Here is a 25,451-nt window from a genome sequence, read left to right on the forward strand (position 1 = left end):
GGCCTTCCATTCAGTCCTGAGCCTCTCATGCAGAAATATAGAGGATATACCATGAACCCTCCCAGCTTTGAGAGAGAGAGAGAGAGAGAGAGAGAGAGAGAGAGAGAGAGAGAGAGAGAGAGAGAGAGAGCACCTCAGTCCTGACCTGAACACCCCCTGCCTGCCATTGTCAACAAGAGACATAGAAGATACACCAGCTTTCATAAACTGCAGTTATTATTGTTTGTTTATTTAGCAGAAGCCTTTATCAAAGGTGACTTACAGAGACTGGGATATGTGAACTATGTATCAGCTGCAGAGTCACTTCCAACAACATCTCACCTGAAAGACGGAGCACAATTTGGTTAAGTGACTTGTTCAAGGTCACACAGTGAGCCCTCGTTACAAGCCCTTTCCTTTAACCACTGGACAACACAGCTTTTTAAAGCATTTGAGTAGTTGTAATAAAAATCACACAGTACAAGAAAAAACGACCAAAATTATATGTGAAGCTGCTTACTCTTTAATAGATCATTAAAGTAAACCTGGTTATGTTGTTAATGTAGACATGTGGTGTGTTTTAGAACAAGTATGTTTTACTAAATATATTTTTTTCTTAGATTAATTGTTTCAACTGAGGTGTTATTTGTTTTCTCGCTTTGAAAGAGATTCATCATTCGCTGTGAGGGAGAACGCATGGCCGGCTCATTCCACAACATATTTCAATGCCTTGGGTTTTTTAAAAAAATTTTTTTGTTTAATGCGCAAATTAAATTCCTCACTTTAAAACAAACGACTAATTAAAAAGCTCCAAAAATATCCTTTTCAACATAATAATAATATTTTACCCTCAATTTGCTTGTCAAGTCCAAAAACCTATTAGTTACAATCCTCAAATGATTTGCTAGATTTCTTTTTAAAAGATCACATTGCTGTAATCCCTCACTGATTTTAATATTTACAGCTGACTCAGATACCCAAAGAGATTGCTTCAGTATGCATGATTCTCTTGGTTTATGTTCGAATGCATCATTGCCTTTTACTTCTTGGAAGATAGCAAATTGTGCTTTAGTAATATAACTGTTATAAGACAGTTCTGCAGTGGTCTTTTTATTATTATTACAAACCATGACAATATAAAATGACGGTTCATTAAAGTAAGATTAGATTAATACTGCTACAGCCAGTCCTTAAATGGTGTTGATCATTCAAGTGGCTACATTTGTTTAGAATTGTATTGGATTAGACCATAACATACCTTATCAAGTCTTTTTAAATTTTAACCAGATCTTAAAAGAAAGCTAACCATGGTTTCTTACCTCTTATGAGCACTGGCAATATTAGCACTGCAGACAACTAGTAGACATTTTTATATTGGTCTTGTTACAGAAATTGCTCAAGTTGCTCAGAGACTGTGCCGCAAAGATATAATATACCGGGGACTTTATTAAATATGTCACATAAATAAATGATGATTAAGAATTATGTACATATCATGGGATGCTAAACAGATACAATACACAGTTTATATATATATATATATATATATATATATATATATATATATATATATATATATATATATATATATATAGGCCAAAAAGTTCCATTTTAGTTTTGTCAGACCACAAAACCTTTTGCTATATGGCTTTTTTGCATACTTCAAACAGGATTCAAGGTGGGCTTTCTTGAGTAGTGGATTCCTTCTTGCTACCCTACCATACAGGCCAGATTGGTGGAGTGCTTGGGATATTGTTGTCACATGCACACTTTGACCAATCTTGGCCATAAAAGCCTGTAAACCCTTGTTTTTGTCCTATTGAAGATATTGTGTGTTTTTGCTTGTATTTTTTACTGATCAAAAGCAATAGTTTATTGGGACATAACCTATGACAGCGGAGTGATCTGATTGATTATGTAGGTATTTCAGTGATGGTGCCCAATCACTTTCTGTGAGGCAGTTCAACAAACTCACTCCTGTGGTGTAGCTGCAACCAGACCATGTGACCAAAAGTACCAGGATGCAGCAGCTTTTAAAATATCTGTATGTCGGGATTAATTTTAAATTAGCGAAGTAAGGTATTTGAAAGCTTTGCTTACTGGTCCACTAAATTGAATATCAGGTTGTCTATATTGTATGTTTTGTTGTTTTTAAAAACAAATCTATGAATGTTTTCAATTTATAAGAAGTAAGAAAAAAATTACAGCATTGAAAATATCAGACCTTCCAGCAAAATTGCATTAGTGTTTAGAAAGCCTGAAGTCGAGGTTTTTATAATAAAGTAGACTGAGGCACTGAGTGAATGGGACCTGCCAGACCCTGTGTCTGGTGGTGTCAGGGAGCATATTGCTGGCTAGATGTGGATTAGAGCCAGGTGTCCACACTAATACTTTTGCGGAGATTGGTCAGGGCCAGGAGAGGGCACGCCAGCTATTAGGAGTTCATACACCCTCTGACAGCCTGCATGCCTTTGACATATGGAGGGCTGGTATTAAGTAATGGACTGCTTAAATGACATTCCAGACAAATGACAAATGGGATTTTGCTTGTTGGCTGCACAGTCTGTTGTAGCACTATTTGAAAAGTTGAAAAATGTGAAAATACTGTACTACTAATAATTTTCTAGCTTCTAGTAGACTTTTGCAGTATCATTTTGTAGTTTGTTTGATTACATGATGTTAAATAAAAGATCTAAATTATGTTCTTATTGTTGTTTTTTTTTTTTTTTTTTTTTTTTAATTCTAGGTTATGCAAAATCTTTGGCCATAGCTGAATATGCAAATGAACAATGCTTAAAACTGCATCGCACTGCATATTGCAACATTCTGCACTGTATGCAAACAAAAACACTTCTTACAGAGCTAAATGGCTTGTACTGCATTACCTTTATGTTCTGTACTTGATGTAATATGATAATGTATGTAGAGTGTCGTTTTGGAATAAATTATAGATCAATTTTGACATAAATAATTAAACTAATTATCTCCCTTTTCTTTTTAGAATCCTGCAATAAGTGACCATCCTGCTTGTGCTGTCTCTCTGTCTCTGTCTGTGACTAATGATCCTGTTTAGTCCCAAGGTGGCTCTGTTGTACATCCTCTCTGTAGAGGTTTTATAATTGTGTCCAAAACCATGATTTCTCTTCCACATTATTGCTGTGCTTCACGGCTCCTCATTTTGCTTTTGTACCTCTGGTTGTTACCTAATCTCAAATTGAAAGAACTTTTCATGTAGGCTTCAGAGCCCCAGGGCTAGAGATTGATTTCTAAAAGGCAAACAAGATATAGTTTGAATTTGTATAACTTCATCATCATATTATTTTAGCTGTTAGGAGAAAACATTAAACTTGCTCTTCTGAAAAGGTCTTGACTGTCTTGAAATGGAAAGAGGGTTAAAAAACATTTACATACCATAACTTCAGTACCATTTTGATCTGAATGATGAGCTGTTTGCCGTTGTTATTTGGTGTATTTATTTATTTTGTTTAATTATTGTGGTCCTTGGGAATGCAGTGCTTCAGCGTACCTCAATCGTGACCTGAACGCTTCTGGTCTGCCAGTTAGTCCTGGGCCTCTGTCAAGCAGAGACATACAGTTGTGCCATATTATTTGATGGCTTTGTGACATGAATGAAATACCACTGGGGGCTAAGTTAAAGCAACCAAACTGGAAACTAAGAAACAGAGTTGAACTTGACCCTACCTTTTCGTTGCATTTGTTTCCTCCAGGATAGATCACTGTAAGGCCTTAAATGTAGGAATTTATTCAAAAGTGTTGTCCTTACTTGTACATATTCCTGCTTCAGGAGTTCTGGCATCATTTAAGATTTGTGGACATATTATTGGTTTCTAGTGAATTTTAGGGTTGATTAGCCTATATACATATACGAAAAACACTCGCCACATATCTCACGCACCAACATTACCTCTTACACAATAACCATTTCACCACCCGTGATCACCTTAATTATAAACCTGTGGCTGGAGCCTTAATTAATTATTTAAACATTTATTCAATTGACGGCTCCAGCATGTGTTTGCAGGGAGGATCTTAACTCAGTTCCTGCCACCCTATACTTCCCACATAAAGAACCCCGTGCCTCAGCAGGGCTCTCGCCACACTCAACATATCTCCCCCCTATGTGCACAGCACGTGTGGCCGCCATCAGCCACCTCCCCCCTTAAAACACAACCACCCTCCCCTCATGTCGTTTTTCCCTCTGTGGTCTCCCCCTGGTGGTGGAGGTGGGAGCAGCAGGCACTCTCCCCCTGGCGGTGGAGGTGGGAGCAGCAGGCACTCTCCCCCTGGCGGTGGAGGTGGGAGCTGCAGGCACTCTCCCCCTGGCGGTGGAGGTGGGAGCAGCAGTCACTCTCCCCCTGGCGGTGGAGCTGGGGGCAGCAGGCACTCTCCCCCTGGCGGTGGAGGTGGGAGCAGCAGGCACTCTCCCCCTGGCGGTGGAGGTGGGAGCAGCAGGCACTCTCCCCCTGGCGGTGGAGGCAGCAGCAATACTGACAGGGTGGACACCAACTCGAGACCTCAATAAGGTGTTAGAAGGTATCCCAATGGCCAGTCGGCAGTGGTTCATCCTCTATTCCTGGCAGGGGGCAGTTGGCTGGGAAGTTCCCACATTCCCTGCAGGTAGGGCACCAACTCGAGACCTGGTAGGCTTCCCAGCGGCTCTTCTGCTGGCTGGTTGACAGGGATGCGGGGTATTCTTGCCGTCTCAGGGGTGGCAGTGGAGACAGCAGGGCTCCCCCCTTTTTGGCATTGGACACAACAGGACTTAGGGCTCACCCTCCTCCTCGTCTGTGTCCCTGTCGACCTCCAGGCAGCATTCCTTCTCATGCCCATAGCGGCAGCAGTAGGTGCACCACTCCTCATCTTCCCACTCCGCAGTGGAGTACTTTCCTTTTACCCAGCAGATGGGGTCCCACGGCTGGGTCTGAGGGTTCACCTCCCTGCTTCCCACGTCCCTCTTTTGGGCAGGTGCAGTGCATGGTGGTGTGCCCGGTTTTGATACAGACAAGGCACCAAAACCCTGCTTCCACTTTCAGATTTTGGGACTGGCTGTTCCACTGCTTGCCCTTTTGGCTTCTTCACCTCATTTTTTCAGACCTATTCTTTCTTTATGCTGTTAATCATCGGGACTCTACGCCGGCCCCAAACTTTAAACCTCACGTGAAGGCCCTCTTTTGTGAAAATCCTTTTTCTAATACTTATGAGTTGAGGCTTCTGTAGCTGATAAAAATATAATAATTATATTTGTCTTTATTTGCCAATGTTTAAACTGTTTTTTTTTTTTTTTCTGGATTGTGAATTGCTCTGATTTTGTATACAAGACTGTGAATTATTCCTTTAAAAGTACTGGCTTATTTTCACCTCCAACGAACTACATATCCCACTTGAAAAATGTAGAATCAGAGCTGTCCACGTTGGACTAAAACTTATAACAGCCAGGGTCTTGTGTATCTATAGTACAGTGTCTATGTGTGTGAGTATAGGGTGTAGCAGATACTATTGTTCATTTCCTGGTAGCTATTTATGTGGTACTGTATTACAGGTGAGAAACCTTGTACTCTCTTCTTGCTGATAAGCTTAGCTTTTACAATTGTTTGTTTGAATGCATATCAAAAGGCTGCTGTCTGTTGTATTTCTGCAGTTGCCTGGTACAGCTGTCCCTTTCCAAGCCTGAATACATGCAACAATTAGTTAGAGGTGCGGTGGAGCAGTTTCTTTCCCCTCATTTTTATATCATTATTGAGTCCTTCGCCTCGGATCTGCCATCTCTAATTTATTCAGGAGTCTCTTCAAGGACTGAACTCCCAGTAGGTTCTGAGCCTCACAGGATAATTGCATCAGTAAACACTCTACGCTGCAGGAAGCTCTGAGCCGCAAACTGGCAGGTAGGAAACAGAAACTGCAATTAATATCGACACAAGTGGTTCAGTTTGTTTTGAAAGTGTGGCACCGGTGCACTGTTAGGAGGTCTTCAGGTTGTTCCTTTCTGTCAGTCAGTGCCAATCGCAAGAACTAAGCAGGGAGAATTCGGAATATTAGCTCATGAAATTGTGTTGGTGATAAGACCCTGTTCAAACCCTAGCAAGCACGCAGACGGGGGGCTGCACTGACATTGAGTAGAATTTTTTGTTCTACATGTCGTTATTTGATTTAGTTTCCTATTAAAGTACAGATGCTGTATTCCACTGTGGGAAGCTTTGTGCTGTGCTGTGCATTATTCGTTTGCAATTACCAGACAGTGCAGGAGTCAGGACTTGGTTAACATGCTAATAGGGTTATCCTGGCATCCCACTAAGAGTTAATTTTGGCTGTGAGGTTTAGAGGAAGAAAAAATATTTTTTACACTTTTTTCTGTTTAATGAGTCCACATTACGAAGCATCGCCTTCACTTTATCTGATTACAAATTCATGATCTGAAACCTGCATGGATTCCATTTTTTAATAAAGTTGGTCCGTTTGTTTTTTAAAACACCTGGATTATCCCTCAGTAGAGTTATAATTTATTAAAGAAAGCATTTTTATCAAAACTGGAATGTGATGTCTGGTGTTGTATGAGGGATGTTTTAGAGTGAACTGTTGCAGTGTATTTTATATGGCGCTTATAAGTGGAAGTATCAGAAGTGCTTGTTAATGTTTTACTTCACATCCTGGTTTGCAGCAGTTAATGAATTTTCATTTTTTATAACTTGAATTATAGGCCAGGGGTGCCTCCTACATTTTGAAATAATATTCAGATATTGTGCTCATTTAGCACTGTGGTCAATGTTTTATGTGCATGTAAACTCTTAATTATCAGCTTCCCACATTTACAGCAGGCTGCCTACCATCATTGCTAATAATACCGTTGTGATGTATTACTGTTTTAACTTTTCTGTGGTAGGCTTTGGTGCAGATATAATTCTTCTGTTGTTTGTTCGATTATAAATGATTTACCCAAGATAGTCCAACCTAACCATTTCTACAGCTGGGTGCGGTTGAAGCATATGGCAATCAAGTGACTTTTCACACAAGATCTGAATGTATAGCAGTGACAGATCCAGGCTTCAAACCCATTATCTTTAATGTTGCCAATAAATCTTGTACCTACCCTGAAGACTATATAGTATATCTCAAAATGCTCAGCGAATGAACCTGCACAGTATATCTGAAAAGCTTTCAGCACAGAACAAGTCCCTGGCTATATAAACTGTCTCTGTTACTATAATATCTGGCAAACCTATAAAAGCTAGTATATTGCTATCTCTGGAACAAACTTGATGGTCTTGCAGCCAATCAGATAACAGTTGACATTCTCCCCTATATCATCTTGTTTAGTTTCTCTCACCATCTCATCTTTCTCCACTCCGCAGCAGGTTTTCCCAAGGCTGCTTATCGTAAGCCTGCCTTGTTCTGGCAGTAGCTACATTGAAGGCTTTGAAAGGCGGCATGTACATCTGTGCATTGTAACAGTAAAAACAAACCTTTAATCCATACTTTTGTTTCCTCATTTAAACAGCCTTCTCTGGAAATGACCAACTAATTATCTTCCTTTCTTTTTAGAATCCTGGAATAAGTGAACGTCCTGCTTGTCATCTCGGGAGCAGAAAATTCAAATTGTGGCAGGAGTGGAAAGGAGCTTGAAAGACTTACGGGCTTTGAGACTATGTGGTGAGGAGAGACGGGCGGTAGGAAGGCAGGCAGGCAGACAACGAGGTCCCCTCACTCACACTTAAGGAGCACTTAAAGATGTGCAGTGTCCCGCTGTGAAGGCATCATTGGGAGCTTTGTGAATAAACTAAGGGACTTGAAGATGCGGCCATGGACCGGGTCCTGGCGGTGGATTATGCTCATCCTCCTGGCCTGGGGTACTTTGCTCTTCTACATCGGAGGACACCTTGTCAGAGACAATGACCACCCTGACCGCTCTAGCCGAGAGCTCTCCAAAATCCTGGCCAAGCTGGAGCGCTTGAAACAGCAGAATGAGGACCTGCGGAGGATGGCCGAGTCTTTAAGGTAGCGTGCCAGTACCATCTATAACAGGGGTGGACAACCCTGGTCCTGGAGAGCCACAATTCTGTAGGTTTTTTGGGTGTCTTTAAATCATTAATGGCTAAAGACCTGGAAAAATGTTAGTGTTGCACAATTAAGAAAATAACTTGTTTCAAATAAGTAATAAGAGTTCCAGTTGAATGAAAACCAGAAGACTCTGCTCTCCATAACCAGGGCTGGCCACCCCTGATCTATAACTATTAAATACTCAACAGTGCTGAATTCAGAGATACTGAAAGAAATGTAATGTAGTATTTCTAACCAGTACCATTGGAGTACATGATAAAACCCCACACTTCTTAACTGTCACTGATCTAAATACCGCAGCTATAGCAATAACCAAACTTACAGAAACAGGAGGACTAATACAACAGAAAAAGTCAAAAACGTTCAACAATCCCATCATTTAAAAAACAGATACACGTGCCCTGGAAAGGTTGGTTGAATGTAGCCTTAAACTGGTAAATAACGCATTTTTTTTTTTTTTTATTGCATCTGCCGCTAAATCAAGTGAGAAGAGATTTGCTATTTTTATGTGTTTTAGAGTGACAGTATTAAGATCGGTTGCTGCTTTGATCATTAAAATAGACCTGTGTGAGATCAGGAAAGCGATGTAATCGGTTGCAAAGTAACGTCACTAAATCAAGTAGTTACACTACTCAAGATCAAACTGAAAGAATCACAACGTTACGCTGAAGTGTACCTCTTCACAGAAATTCCATAATGTCCTGTTATTTATCCAGAGTGAACTTAGAAGAGATTCTCATTTACAATGATCACCTGGCATGTGGACTTGACATGGTTGGAGTTTTGGGGAGTTTAAACAAATTAAAATTGATTATAATGCAGTCCTTTTCTAAGTGGCGTGACAGACCAAATGTGATGTAGGCTTATGTGACTGATGCAATCTGACTGCATTTTGCTTACTTACGGCTGTCCTGTGTACCAGTCTAACTGGCTGAACTGGCTTTTGGATTGGAGTAGTGTATGGGCAGAAACAACCTCAGACCCACGCGTACATTTTAAAATCGTACAAATTCCTAAATCTTGTTTCCAAGATTCTCTCAAAGCGCAAGTTCATTAGGCATTCCCTATATCTCAGGGCATTCATTTTCTTATCTTGAAACTATGCAGGCAAACCAAGCGGCTGAAAGTCCCGAACACTCACAAATGTCAGTGAACTTTGTTACAGCCTTGTCTTAGTTCTCAGAGTAGATGGCAGGAGAAACCTTTGCACTCCAGTACACCAGGCGTGTTAATTATTTGAAGACCCATGCATTTAAGGGAAGTCACTTTGTGCGCAAATGAAACTGACAGGCACACAGGAACTTGTTCCAGAAACGATTAGAGACAGTTACAATTACAATATGTCAAAAAGTATAATCTCCAGAAGTGAGTTAGTGGAACTGGATATTGGCCTTTTTGGTTTTTTTTTATTCACAACTAGCTTCAAGTGTTTTGTACTTAACTGGTCAAAAGTAATGAATTACAGTACAAGTTTTTCAGGTAATGGTTGAAAAGAGAGACTTATGGCTACAAGAACATGTGTTATTGAATGAGAGCAGACTACCCAGCCCATAGATGCTATTTCAGTTTCTTGTAGCTGGTTCATTTCAAAACTGAAAAGGGGCCCCTGAGTAAACAGTGTCAAGTCAGGTCTCATTGTAGATACAGTAGATAACCCATTCTATACTGTACCTTAATCACACTTTTTTGTAAGAATTGCATCCTATGGGAGTATTGATATATATCAGTATATATATATTATATATATATCATATATATATATATATATATATATATATATATATATATATGTTATATATATATACACATACATACATACATACAGTGCCTATAGAAAGTCTACATCCCCTTGAACTTTTTTCACATTTTGTTGTGTCAGTGCCTCAGAGTTTCTTGCATTTATTTGCAAGATTTTTTTTTCATTTATCTACACACCATACTCCACACTGTTAAGGGGAAAAAAATTATATATTAAAAATACAAAACTGAAATTTCATAATTGGATAAGTCTCCACCCCCTTAATACTTAATACGTGTTAATACTTGGTGGAAGCACCTTTGGCAGCAATTACAGCTGCAAGTCTTTTGGGATAGGTCTCTACCAACTTTGCACACCTAGATTTTGGCAATATTCGACCATTCTTCTTTACAAAACTGTTCAAGCTCTGTCAGGTTCCTTGGGGAGCGTTGATGGACAGCTATCTTCAAGTCATGCCACACATTTTCGATTGGATTTATGTCGGGGCTCTGACTGGGCCACTCAAGGACATTTACCTTTTTGTTCCTTAGCCACTCCAGTGTAGCTTTGGCTGTGTGCTTTGGGTCGTTGTCATGCTGAAAGGTGAACTTCCGTTCCAGTTTCAGCTTTCTCGTAGAGGGCAGCAGGTTTTCCTCAAGAACTTCTCTGTACTTTGCTCCATTCATCTTCCCTTCTGTCCTGACAAGTGCACCAGCCACCACCATGCTTCACAGTAGGGATGATGTTCTTTGGATGATGCGCTGTGTTGGGTTTGCACCAAACATAACGCTTTGCATTTAGGCCAAAAAGTTCCATTATAGTTTCACCAGACTTTTTGCCATTTGGCTACAGAATCTCCTGAATGTTTTTTTGCATACTTCAAACAGGATTCAAGGTGGGCTTTCTTGAGTAATGGCTTCCTTCTTGCCACCCTACCATACAGGCCAGATTGGTGGAGTGCTTGGGATATTGTTGTCACATGCATACTTTGACCAGTCGGCCATAAAAGCCTGCAGCTCATGCAAAGTTGCCATTGGCCTCTTGGTAGCCTCTCTGATCAGTCTCCTTCTTGCTCGGTCATCTGGTTTAGAGGGACAGCCTCATCTAGGCAGGTTCTTGGTGGTGCCATACACCTTACACTTCTTAATAATCGTCTTGACCGTGCTCCAAGGGATATTCAAGGCCTTTGATATTTTTTTATACCCATCCCCTGATCTGTGCCTTTCAACAGCTTTGTCGCAGAGTTCTTTTGAAAGCAAGTCTTTGTTTTGAGTCTTTGCTGCTGAAATGCACTACCCAGCAGAGGGAACCTACAGAAACTGCTGAATTTATCCTGAAATCATGTGAATCACTACAATTTAACACAGGTACAGCCCACTTAACTTGGTGTGTGATTTTGAAGGCGACTAGTTACACCTGAGCTAATTTAGGATTGCTATTACAAGGATGGGTGGACACTTATCCAGCCAAGCTATTTCAGTTTTTATTTTTAGTTAATTTTATACAAATTTCTAGAATATTTTTTCACTTGGAAGTTGTGGGATAGGATGTGTAAATAAATGAAAAAAAAAAACTATTTTAAGGCATTTTAATTCCAGGCTATAAAGCTACAAAAGGTGAAAATTTTGAAAGGGGGTGTAGACTTTCTATAGGCTGTGTGTGTGTGTGTGTGTGTGTGTGTGTGTGTGTGTGTGTGTGTGTGTGTGTGTGTGTGTGTGTGTGTGTGTGTGTGTGTGTGTGTGTGTGTGTGTGTGTGTGTGTGTGTGTGTGTGTGTGTGTGTGTGTGTGTGTGTGTGTGTGTGTGTGTGTATATACAGTGCTCCCTCGGTATAAGGCTCTCAGTTTTAACGCTCCTCGGGTATAACGCTCCTACAGCATGTCCCCCAATTCCCTATACTAATGATTCATGCAATATTTCTACAGTAAATTCAGTACCAGTGTCATTTAAACTATATAAACAACTTCTCGTCTAACTTTTGTTTCCGTCTCTCAATTTTGATGTGACGTGTTGTTATACACGACATGAGAAGATGCAATATGAAAATGCAATACAGTTGGTTCGCTAAAAGGCTGAGTTTAATGGCCAATTACTGGAATACAAATCAGAGTAAAAATATGAAACACAACCTGATGGAAGAACGTGAAATAAAACGACAACTGGCAAATAACTAAATGCTTCATTCTGTTGAATCTTACAATTCATCCCACACGTCTGGATATTGAAATGTTACAAATAGAGGATGCACTCATCTAACTGTTTTTTTCAGTGTTCAAAATATCCTTTCTTTTAATGTTGGTTGAAAATATACTGTACTTTCCTAGGGCAAAAAAAATAAAAATTAATCTGTACATTTTCTGCATGGGTTTTATTAAACCTTTTATGAAGTACAGAGACAAGTAAGAATAAAGTTTTGTTCAAATGTGTACACAGTGGAGATTGTACCAAACATCATGGCAAATGGAGTGTCTTGCCATGACGATTGGTACCTTAATTATAAGCCATTCCTGTAACCTGATCAGTGGTTGAGAAACGGTATCCTTCACTTTAACCTGTGAGCTAGCATTCGCCTTCTGGACAGCAGTGTAGAACTTTTGCAGAAAGATGTTCAGGTCTTGAGGCTCGTCTTTTTCCACAGCCTCTCAGTCTGTTTTTGGAGTGGAGACAATAGATTATTTATTACAACTTTGTGTATTTAGAGGTTTTTTGGGGATTTTTTTTGGAATGTGTTGAGGTGTGAACACATCAGAGTTCAGAGACGTTACTATGAATGGTTATGTATGTGTACCATTGTTATGAGTATACATCATTGTAAGGACTTCTCAAGCTATAGTGCAAATCATAAAATGCTAAATGTGCATTTAATAAAACACAAGACAGATTATAAAATCAAGGCTTAATAAATGTGAACAAGTCAAATACACCGTTTCATTGGCATACTGTTTTAACCTCTGGCACGTTCTTCTAGTTATTGTTGTACTGGTAGTTGTTTAGACCAGTTATATTTTGTGTCTATTTGGCACACACAAGCGACCTAGCTATCAAGGTAGGTCTATTGTTTTATTTTACTTTCATTGATGAAGAGTACAGAGCAGAAAACCTACTAATATATTTGCATTAACACAGAAAACGCTTACATTGACTAAAAAACACACCAGAAACCCAGAGAATGCAAGGATGGCGAGGTTCTACATCTATTAGGGAGCCTAATGGATCATTCCCACTTCCCTATTATAATCTGTGTGAAGAGAAACTCATTCTATTGCTTGTTATGGTGTTTCTGTCTTAAATTAGTACTGGCAGTAGAAAAGAATGCCAGTAGTTCAGTGCAAGAGTGTTTCAGCACACAGAGAATGTAGATGTATGTAGATATATTGAAAATGTAGATGCTTAGGTGCTTATCCCCCATAATACTCAGTAAAGGTAACCTGGGGTCCATTCGGACCCCACAGTGCTTTAGTATCAGTTATTATGTGGATCTAGTGACTTGATGTTTCTTTTCTTTTAGGTAGTTGTCAGGCACCCATCCTGTTACACTATGCAAAGGATAATTCTAGTCCAGGTAGCCTGGTTGAATTTCCGAAATTGTTTTAGGTTTGGGATCTGTGTAGACCCCAGGCATAGTGTATTGGCGTGAAAATCTCATGCACTATAATAGGTAGCTTCCTGGTTGAAATGCTTGTTTGAAAGTACAAAATTAGAGCTTTCCAAAGATGTACCGTATGTCCTGAAAAGACCTTCCTAAACGAAACTACAGCAAACCGGAACTAAGGCTTGAGTCGTGTGACATGAGTCAGCTCCTAAGTTTCGTTTGTTGCCTATCACTCGGTCGCTTCAACAGATAGCGTTCCGGTTTCAACGGAATTTAAAAGCACAGGCTTTACACTTTCCATTGATTTCAAGCATGCCCATATTGTACTTTCTACCGCCCCCTCCTTCATGGCCTAGATCAGCGTATGGTTGATAAAAGGAAGCTAGGGCCAGGCCCCCAAAGCAATGTTGCAGGCTGCCTCCCAGTCCCTTTCTGCTTCAAATAGAATTCATCAATTATACAAGGCCTCATCCCCGGTAAAGATTTAATAGCTCTACAAAAAGTCTCCTGGACAGCTTCCTGGATGAGGATATTCGTAGTGTCCGGAATGAAAGACTTATCTTAAGAGCTTTCTGAGATCAAGCAAACAAAAGGTAAAGAAAAAAAAAAAAAACAAGAATATCATTTCTTAGGACTGTATCCCAGATCTGTCCAGCGTTTCTGCTCATTCCGCAAGATTGCAGTCTTTAAAAAGCTACTAGCCTATCGGAAAGCTCCTCTGGAAAAGTACTACCATGGCTGCTGATGGTATCAGGGTTTTGTTGGCCAGTAGATTAGAATGTACATGATGGGAAGCAGGACAAACTGTACCTGGCAGTGTACTGAGCTGGTGGGGTCTTTTCAGTGGAAACAAAACGGCTCCCATCATGAATCTTTAAAACAGCATCTCTGACTGCACCTGTGCATTTAGAATCGCCTTCATATTTTTAGTATGTGCCAGGATTTGATATCCGCATGGCTTTACAGCATAACAAACAGGTTCATTCATAACTGTTAAACAGCCAATGGTGTTATATGTTCTAATACTACAAAACATTTAGATTAGTTATTCTCATTATTTGCTTAGGACAGATTTCAGGGAAAGCTTTGCATTATGCAGTGAAGCCCATAGGTGAAGAATTGTATAATGCTTATATTGAAACATTACTTCAACACTGTAAGTTCACTTCCTGTGTTACCGGGGGATTACACAGAAAGCGGATAAAGAAAAAATGATGTCAAACTAACAACGTTGTATTCAGATTAAAAGACGTTTAATCATATGTTCCTCTTAGAAATGAAAAAGTTCTTTGCTATAAAGGAAAATGTTTCTTCACAGTAAAGGTGCCAAATAAGCATGCAGGAGGTTAGTTTGCCAATTGTTTAGTCAACACATTCCCTGGACGATTGATTAAACAAACAGAGACTGTGTGATAGATCCTTGGTTATTCATTATCACAACTTAGCGATTCAGCTATGATAATGAATACACTGAATAGGATTTCTTAAATTGCAGTGTGAATTTCAGTGTAGAGCTCCCAAAATAAACATCAAACCAGGTATAAACAACTGAATATGTTTAATTCAGGGGCTTGGAAGTACTCTGAAGTGGTTTCTTATTAGTTTTACGACTAGTTTAACTGATTAACACTAATTCTGTAAAGCATTGTAGTCTTCTATGTTAATGCTAATGCCGTGCTGGCGTGTTTTACTGCACTTGTGCATCCATTCCGGCTCTCGCCTGCCTGCCTGCCTGCCTGCTTCAGTGCGGGAACAACACGTAACAATGCCACAGTGTTGTATGATACAAGCTGACAGTCATGTGGCTTTACTACAACAAGGCCCTTATGAAAGTTTATGACCGGAATGGGCTTATTGCCCACTCTGACCTTGATAGAAGAAAATATGCTTGCATCTTACGTAACACCCTCTACTATATTTGTTATAATATATAGTTAAATACGAATAATTAAACAGTACAGCCCGTTTTAATGGGACATTATTTACATCTGATACAAACATATCCAATGCAAAGACATTTCAGATGGCTGTACCACACCAATATCAATGTCTTCAATATGTTCTTTTTACTTTAAAAGTAAGAAGCGTTGAGTGTCATTGTAATTGCTTTATATGTTTCCATTACTGGTTTATGGTGTCTGGAGTAGTCATGGCCTCTGTTGCTCCAAATTTGAGTTCTACTTTTATTTGACTTTAAATCTGCCATGACTTTGAGCTTGTCTGGAGAGTTATGAACACACTTCCTCATACCACTCAAACCATGTGACATATCACCCCTGCCAGCCCCTCCTACTTTTCTATTGACAGAGAGATTGAGAACACCATAAAACAGTAAAGGAATGTAAAAATGCAACATACTTTTTAAATTGGTATGTTATATTCAGATGTAATTGGAACCACAACAGACATTGACAGTAAGGTCTGTCTACATTAAATCACATTTTTAATATTGATATTCATTTGAAATATTCTAAGTCAATGAGTTATCTGTAATTGGGATCAAACCTTTGATCTTGCAATATTTGGGTACATAGATTTGATTTATAAAGTCTTTAAATAGCTCTGATAGTTTGAACACCATCCTTCTCAAGACAGTTTTCTGTTCTTTATTTTACACACAAAGATACTGGTAGGTTATTCAATTACAATATTATTACATAAATACAATGAATAAATATTTCAGCATTTAAGAGAAATTTGGGAGAGTAATAATGTGAAAGACAAGTGCATTTTCCTGAAGATTAGCTATACTGTTTAATTATTCTTATTTAACTACATCATAAAACATATAGGATAGGGTGTTAGGTAAGACAGAAGCTGACTCAAGGTCAGAGCAGCCGAAAAGACCCTTTATAAAAGTTTAACAAAGAAAAGCGTAGTGAAAGCATGGTAAAGGATAGGTCAGCGTTATAAAACCCAAAGAGGTACAGTATGGTAAAATATATTAAAGAACATAGAAAACTAGAGTAAATGTGTAGTATAACCATGAGGAAAGAATGGGAAAACTGCAAAAAAACAGTGTTAAACTTTATAAGGGCATTCTCGTGGAGTGGCTATGAGCTTGTATCAGGACCCGGTGTCATGCGGGTCGGCTACGTGATTTCACATTGTTTTTGATAAAGCAGGGTTGACCTGAGTGACAGACGCAAGTACACGATGCACATATCAGTGCCCTGGAAGCAGCTTGTTATGCTTCCATCCAAGCTTCTCTGAACTGAGCAAATGTTTCTTCATCCCCTCTGCAATCTGGCTCATGGTGAGTTTCAATCAACAAAAATATGGCTAAAAACCTAATAAACAGAAATGTTCCTTGCGGAACTGTGACCTTCACGCAGACGTGGCTGTTTGTTATTTCATCGGCTTACGAACGGCCATCATGCATTTTGTCTCTCTCAACCCGGCTCAAAAGTGCGTTGACCCACATCCGTCGCCCTATTGTAAAACTACACTTATTCCTTTAATGAAGTATTTTGTTCCACCTCTCTTGCATATACCGATAAGGATTTCTTATGCTGCTGTGTGAATTTCACTGTAGATAATTTATAGCAACAAAGCAAAAAAGAAACTGATGGTGAAAAGAAAACCCCAGATGGAGAACTTCGAGGCAGTTAGTGTGCTCTGACTCTCCTGACACTGGAGGGATGGGAGCTGGTAGACCTCACAGCATCATGCTGCCAAAACCCAGAGTGGCTTCTCAAGTTTAGCACAAATTCATTCCTACGGCATCTGTGGCTGAAGCGCACTCATGATCAAGAAGTGCTGCATAGCTGATACCAGGCTAATGGATTGTTACTGCAAGTGACATCAAAGTGGGCGTATCAGTTGGCAACCGTTAAGTTGAGTCAAAATAGTTGGCAACGATTTTTGATATGAAAGTAATGACGAAAGCCTCTTTAATCATGTAGAAGAGTGTAGTGACATAGATTTCAGTTTCCTGTACTATATTCCCGAGTCATTGGTCATGCATATTGCCACTACAGTGGCAACTTAATATGAGGCTGCTGTTGGTGGAACTGTAACCTAATCAGAACACTCCCTTGTTTTATATGAAATATGTTATGAACCAAAAAACGATCCCTAGTTAGTGTTTCTCTCACTCTTACTCTGTTCTTTTTCTCAGTCTGCTTTTCACTTGTTGGCTTTTTTTTTTTTTTAATGTTCTCTCCCACAATTGAATGAAAGTAATTCAGAAGCTCACTTTGAATACATGGCAGTGACCCCCACCCCCTCCCAGCATGTCTTTATGGATAAAGCAGCTGCTTACAGGAGGAGAGAAGAACAAAACACCTTGGTAGCAGAAGCGCTGATCCTTTATAGCTTCTGCTCACTGTCACAAACACCTTTATCATCAAAAATGATTTCAGTGCAGTAAACAATCAAGACTAAACCGTGATCTATAATACAGCACACCCTCGCTATAACGAACCTGTTTGGGTCCAAGCCTTTTGTTAGTTATATGGAAGGATTCATTATAGCAAAAGGACAACCAAAATGAACGATAATAAGTTAATGAGATGAGATTGTGAATACAAGTAGAATTACATGTACCTGTTCATCTCATGTATGCAGTATTCTGCCTTTGCTTTATCCTTTTTGTTAAAGAATTACAACGCAGTACAAAAAGCAAAAATCCTGAATTGAAGTTGAACTTTTATTCAAAAACATTCTGACATGAATTGTTTCAAAGTGCACCAATTCTTAACCCAGCATGCAAGAATGCCAAACCTGAGTTTTTATTCCAAATCAACCCGACATGAAAAGTTTTTTTTTTCTTTAATCAATTTTAATTTGCCACATGGTTGCTGAACAAGCCAAAAAACAGAGTGTATTTTGACAACCTGTATTTATGACAGATATATGCCTATGTTACTTCTTTTTTTCAAACAATCTATATAGTTTCCAGCTTTGTTGCAACATAGAACTATTTTTGTTTCAGAGGCGTAGTTACGCAGCGCGTATGATTTATTAAAACAAAAGATTTGACTTCACTGCAGGTTAGGGAGGCAAAACCGCCAGGGACTGTTTCTCCTCTACCCTACTGGCCAGGTGCCTGGTGAGCTCAGCCAGACCTGCTGGGCTGGCCTTTGTCTTCCAGGGGAAGTTAGCTTGCCATCATCCACTCTATTGCTTCTGGGTGTAAAGAGGCAATTGGTATGGTTGGAGGATCGGAGGACATGCGGTGAGGGAACATAATTAGACATTTTAATTTGAGGAGAAAGCCTAGTATAATACAATATAATTGAGCAAATGTTTAAAACAAGCTTTCAAGAAAAACAAATACACATCTAAAAGAAAGAGCATCGCAGTGGTATTGATGTGTTTTGCAGACATGTCTTAATATAAATCTCATAACTCCTTCTTAGCTGCTTACTCAGCTATTGAGTCTTTCACACTTTACAATGTAACCATGGTGACAAACCCTGTTAGCATTATCTACTGTAGTGAACAAAACGGCACAGTGCTGCGTCGATACTTCTAATGCCAAAATATATTTCCTATGCTTTTTGCTTTGTTTATTTGTTTGTTTGTTTTTAATTAATAAAATGCAGTTATTAACCTTGTTTGTTGCCAAGCAGTGTAGAATGCTACCTCTCTGGCTGTGCCACATAAAAAAAAAAACATTTTCTAACCACATAGGATTATAGTTTTGATATAAGTGTAGTAAACTATTACAGATTTCTGTTTCAGAACACTGCTGTCCATTTCTTTAAAAAAAGAATATACAACACTGTAAGATTTAAAAAAAAGTGTTTTATACATTTACAAGGTTTCTAATGTATTATGAAACAGACCACTGCAAAAACAATCACACAACCAGCGATGTGGATCCTTGACTCAATTTTAATGGATTTAGTACAACAAGCACTTCCAAACGAGGGAACAGAAAGAGGCAATGCTTTTTATTTGATTGGAGATGAACTAAAAAATAGATTATTTTAATTATATGTGGTATTTTTTTTTCAAGTAGATGTTATTGGTATTATTAATTATAAAAATTGCCAAAACACCAAACTATACTAGGAAGTAATAAAACAGACAGTTACATTAGCCGTCACATGTGAAATTCATTGTATACAATATGTGGAATTTCCTCTTGAATTCAAAACACTCAAACAGAACTTCTGAGGTGAAACCACAGAAGTTGTGTAGACATACATTTGATGCAGATCAGCATCTGTGTTGTTGACTTAGGGACATACATTTAAAAAAAAAAAAAACAGTTTTTAACATTAACTTTGAGAATTAATTATCAATTTCTCCCTACGAGTGCTGTACCTCAGTATAAGGGACTGTACCTCAGTATAAGGGTGCTGTACCTCAGTATAAGGGTGCTGTACCTCAGTATAAGGGTGCTGTACCTCAGTATAAGGGTGCTGTACCTCAATATAAGGGACTGTACCTCAGTATAAGGGAGCTGTACCTCAATATAAGTTGGCAGTACCTCAGTGAAAGGCGTTATAGATTGGTGTTGTTGTATGTTTCTATAGATATGGGTGTAGTTCAGAACCTTGATTTAAACTGCTGTTATTATTAGAGTTGGAAATAACATTTTGTATTTTGTATCCTTCAGGCTAGTTTTAGTTCAGTATTTTGGCAATGTGCTACGTTTATGTTGTGTTTTATTTTGGTGCTTGTGATTTTAATACTCATCAAAGGTACATAGAGCACAATCCTGTTTGAATAGATCCCCAAGGTCTCAAGCTGTCACCCAGTTACTACGGGTAATAGTGTTTACCAATCAGCCCCTACTTCTGCTTGACATCCTTTAAAATAATAGGCTATTCAGATTTGTGGACCAGTGTGATTACTTCACTCACTGTTGAGATCTGTATTCTATGTAATCATGACTTCCTCTGATTGTCGCCAGTATTACTGGTTATATATAGATATAGAGGGTGATTAGAAAGTAAGTTTTTCACATCGAATAATATGGTGCATCGGTTTAAGATACAAATTTCTAGAACATTTTTTTCACTTGGAAGTTGTGGGGTAGGATGTGTAGATAAATGAAAAAAAAAACTAATTATTTTAATGCATTTTAATTCCAAGCTATAAGGCAACAAAAGGTGAAAATTTTGAAAGGGGGTGTAGACTTTCTGTACGCACTGTGTGTATATATATATATATATATATATATATATATATATATATATATATATATATATATATATATATATCTATATATATATATATATATATATATATATACATATATATATATATATATATATATATACAATATATATTATAATATATATATATATATTACCCACACACATACACACACAACACACACATATACACACACACACACACACACACACACACACACAGTACTGTGCAAAAGTTTTAGGCAGGTGTGAAAAAATGCTGTGAAGTAAGAATGTTTTCGAAAAATACAGATGTTAATAGTTTATATTTATCAATTAACAAAATGCAAAGTTAGGGAATAGAAGAACAATCTACATCAAATAAATATTTGCAGTCACCACCCTTTGCCTTCAAAACAGCATCAATTCATCTAGGTACACTTGCACACACTTTTTGAAGGAACTTGGCAGGTAGGTTGGCCCAAATATCTTGGAGAACTAACCACAGTTCTTCTGTGGATTTAGGCAGCCTCAGTTGCTTCTCTCTCTTCGTGTAATCCCAGACAGACTCGATTATGTTGAGATCAGGGCTCTGTGGGGGCCATGCCTTAACTTCCAGGACTCCTTGTTCTTCTTTGCGCTGAATATAGTTCTTAATGACTTTCGCTGTATGTTTGGGGTTGTTGTCATGCTGCAGAATAAATTTGGGGCCAATCAGATGCCTCCCTGATGGTATTGCATGATGGATAAGTATCTTCCTGTACCTCTCAGCATTGAGGAGACCATTAATGCTGACCAAATCCCCAACTCCATTTGCAGAAATGCAGCCCCAAACTTGCAAGGAACCTCCACCATGCTTCACTGTTGCCTGCAGACACTCATTCGTGTACCGCTCTCCAGCCCTTTGGCAAACACACTGCCTTCTGCTGCAGCCAAATTTTGACTCATCAGTCCAGAGCACTGCCACTGCTGCCATTTTTCTGCACCCCAGTTCCTGTGTTTTCGTGCATAGTTGAGTCGCTTGGCCTTGTTTCCACATCGGAGGTATGGCTTTTTGGCCGCAAGTCTTCCATGAAGGCCACTTCTGACCAGACTTCTCCAGACACTAGATGGTTGTACCAGGGTGCCACTGTTTTCTGCCAATTCTGAGCTGATGGCACTGCTGGACATCTTCCGATTGCGAAGAGAAGTAAGCATGATGTGTCTTTCATCTGCTGCAGTAAGTTTCCTTAGCTGACCGCAGCGTCTACGGTCCTCAACGTTGCCCGTTCCTTTGTGCTTCTTAAAAAGAGCTTGGGCAGCACATCTGGAAACTCCTGTCTGCCTTGAGATTTCTGCCTGGGAGAGACCTTGCTTGTTGCTGTGCTCAGTCTTGCCATGGTGTATGACTTTTGACAGTAAACTGTCTTCAGCAACCTCACCTTGTTAGCTGAATTTGGCTGTTCCTCACCCAGTTTTATTGCTCCTACACAGCTGTTTCAGTTAATGATTGTGTTTCAACCTACATATCGAATTGATGATCATTAGCACCTGTTTGGTATAATTGTTTAATCATACACCTGACTATATGCCTATAAAATCCCTGACTTTGTGCAAGTGTACCTAGAAGATTTGACGCTGTTTTGAAGGCAAAGGGTGGTCTCACCAAATATGGATTTGATTTAGATTTTTCTGTTCATTCACTTTGCATTTGTTAGTTGATAAATATCATCTATTAACATGTCTATTTTTGAAAGCATTCTTACTTTACAGCATTTTTTTCACACCTGCCTAAAACTTTTGCACAGTACTGTATATATATATACACACACACACACACACACACACACACACACACACACATATATATATATATATATATATATATATATATATATATATATATATATATATATATATATATAGTAATACAGCAGGGAGGGGGTTAAAATCCTCCCTGCTAAAAACATGTGAGAATGCGCACGGGTGTATTGTGTAATTGTTGTATTGTTTAGTAATCCCCTGCACCTGGTGTTAATTGTAAATTAGAGCCAGGTCCAGGGTATTTAAGAGAGGCAGCTAAACTGCTCAGGGCTGCTGAGAGGTGGGAAGCAGAAGGTGTGCTCTGTTTCCGAGCAGTCGAGAGTAAAGTGCGGCGTTTGTGTTTTGGACAGGTAAACGGCTTAGCCGTCCTGTGTGTTAGTCAGGGACCTGTTGGTGTTTAGTCAGAGCTCCAAAACGGAGTTAGGTTTTGTTTGTGTTTGTTTATTTGATTTGTGTTTATTAAAAGTGTGCGGAAGCGCCATAAAAATCAATTTCTGGTTTCCTGGGTCTGTTCTTAAAGGGGCAACGAACCGTGAGAGTGCAAGAATCTTTTACAATATACACACACACGTGTGTGTGTTTCTAATATATATATGTAAAAGTAGCTGTGTTATTTTAACTACTTCAGAGTTGCTATGTTGGATTAAAAAACTCTGTGCAACATCTTTCCTGTCTTTTGATAGCAAAGTTCAGAGCACCTTTTTTAAAGATCTACTTGCACCGCCCTTTGTTCTAAATGGACTTTGGTACTCGTTTGTTTGCATATCTAGTTTATGGAATGTTTTACCTCAGCAATGCTCTGTTACTCTCCATAGTTACTGATTACTGTGGGTATTTGTGTGTTATAATGTTTATTTGTGTGTGTCTGTGCAATACTGTATATAGTGTACAATATGTGGCAATGCGCTAGCCCCTCTTGTTAATAAGTTGTTACAACTAAGGAGTTTAGCCTGGTGTGAAAATAGGTAAAGGACAACTGCACAAGTTCCAGTCAAGCAGGTCATTGCAACTCAAAGAGAGAGAGCACCTCAGTTCTGACCTGAAATATGTAGGCTACGCATGAATGCTGTGTGTATATTATACAGCCATGAAGATACTGGAGATTGAGCGTGATACAAGACAGGTGATCTTGTGTAATGCCTGGTTTCAGATTGGATTGTTGATTGCAGGTGGAACCGGCTGCTGTCTCAGTTTGATATTGGAATGTGATGGAGTTTTAAAGACTGCTTTCATGGGGCAGATGGAACTGTGGCACTAGTTTCCTTATAGTAACAGTCTCCTCTCAATATATCCTGCCACCACATTATAAATACACTTCCTGTACAGCTGGTATTACAAACCTACCTACAACTGTTTTAACACACCGCGATTACTACTAACAGAAGGTAGTACGTGATTCGTGCTAATCGGGGTCTGTGAAAACAGCCGGTAAAGTCCTATACTGAGTGGGGGTACCTGCTGGATAGGAAGTGAATCTGTAGTGTTCTGGCTGGAGAGATTGCCTTCATTGGAAAACAGGGAAACATTAGCAAAATGATAAAGGATAATGTTTCTTTGTGTTAGTACACACTTAACACATAAAACATTTAACTTGTGATATTACTGTGTATCCTGCAGCAAGTCAGTAGGCTGCATTTCCTGTTTTGGAAGCATTAACTGTCAGTCAAGTGAGGTCATTGTCGATGTTAGTTCCTTATACTTTCACCTCAGTGTTTATGAATGTGTTTGAAGTGGATGTACATGCGTCTCTATGTAAGTAATGGATCTGCTTCTCTGGATTCATTGAACAGATGTAATTCGCATTTAATCCCCAAATGAAACATATTTTTCTCACTTTTAGTTCTTTGATGTTAAAGCTTATAAACTGTTACTGGATAAAGATATATTAAAACTGGACTAACACGCATTAATGCATGTTCCTATTTTTTAACAATATTTCTGTCCGGACTTGTGCATGTATTTGTGTAGGAATGTGTCTAACAAGTGAGTTGTGTGTGTGTGTGTGTATATATATATATATATATATATATATATATATATATATATATATATATAAGAGAGAGAGAGAGAGAGAGGGGAGAGTGGTATCAGAAACTGGTATATTGAAGCTGTCTGTAGATCCCACTTAGATGTTTATGTAAAGACCCGCATACTTAGTTTGGATGAGACTTGGTTAGTATCAGAATCTCTGGGTATGTGGAGGCATCTGTCTTAATGTCATATTTTTACATGTGCATCATTTAGTGTTACTGATTTTGCATTTACAGCCATGACTCTAGTAGGACCTGTCAAGTGGATTGGATGTGATTTGCCCAGGTGTTTTCCTGGTATACAGGGATGGCAAAAAGACTCTTAGCATAGCAGTTCGCTCCATTCCTGGTTTACATTATGAATAAAACTGGGAATGGATCAATATGCTATGCAATAGAAGTCTTATTTCAATTCCTGGTATAGTTAATGAATGGAGTAGTTTTAACTTGAATTGCTGTGGTTTTATATTCTTGTTATGTTAGGATTTGAACACAGTCAAACTCACTTAATATCACTCCTGTTAATGTCACATTAAAATGTCCTGACCAGAATATAATGAGAATCCATAGGAACAATGTTACGTACAATCATAAAAACAATAATTACCAATATTTCATTAAAATACATCTTGGATATTATTATGTATAAACATAACATCTCTGAAATGTATCTAATATTTTTTAGCCACATCTGACTTTTATTTTTAGAAATGCTAAACATAATAAATAAATTATGGACATGGGGCGAAATATACAGCACTGGTTAGAAGTCTGAGCCCATCTTCAAAATGTTCTTTAAATGTACTGGAAAAGCTGACATCTTTACAGCACTCTAAGGATTCCGGCCCACTTCATTCTCCTTCCATCAGTGGTGTTGTCCTAAATCTGAAGCTAAAAGAACAGCACTAAAATATTAAGCAACAGTTTTTGTATACTAAGCTTCTAGTAATACTTTGTGTCTGTGTGGCGGAACGATGAAATCTGAGCTGCCTATAGAAGGTGTTCCGGCATGTTCTGGCACTTCTGGCCCGACTGCACCACTGCCTTCCATCTGGTCTTAACACGCCTCATCCTGTGAACTCTCGAGTTCTGGAAGTTTAAGCGAAGAACTGGGTCACTAGAACTAGAGCAAATGGATTTATTTATT

General features: G+C 38.8%; 1 protein-coding gene across 6 annotated transcripts in view; it reads left to right on the forward strand.

The window, feature by feature from the left end:
* Positions 1-25,451, forward strand: part of LOC121324521 (alpha-(1,6)-fucosyltransferase-like) — a 206,753-nt gene that overhangs the window by 123,915 nt on the left and 57,387 nt on the right. For all 6 annotated transcript variants that reach the window (XM_041266514.1, XM_041266511.1, XM_041266512.1 and 3 more), the window contains one exon: positions 7,537-7,989. In XM_041266514.1, coding sequence (XP_041122448.1) covers positions 7,787-7,989 — 203 coding nt within the window. In that variant the 5' untranslated portion in view covers positions 7,537-7,786. The remainder of the gene's footprint in view (positions 1-7,536; positions 7,990-25,451) is intronic.

This window comes from Polyodon spathula, chromosome 12, assembly GCF_017654505.1.
Source record: "Polyodon spathula isolate WHYD16114869_AA chromosome 12, ASM1765450v1, whole genome shotgun sequence".
Lineage (NCBI taxonomy): Eukaryota > Metazoa > Chordata > Actinopteri > Acipenseriformes > Polyodontidae > Polyodon > Polyodon spathula.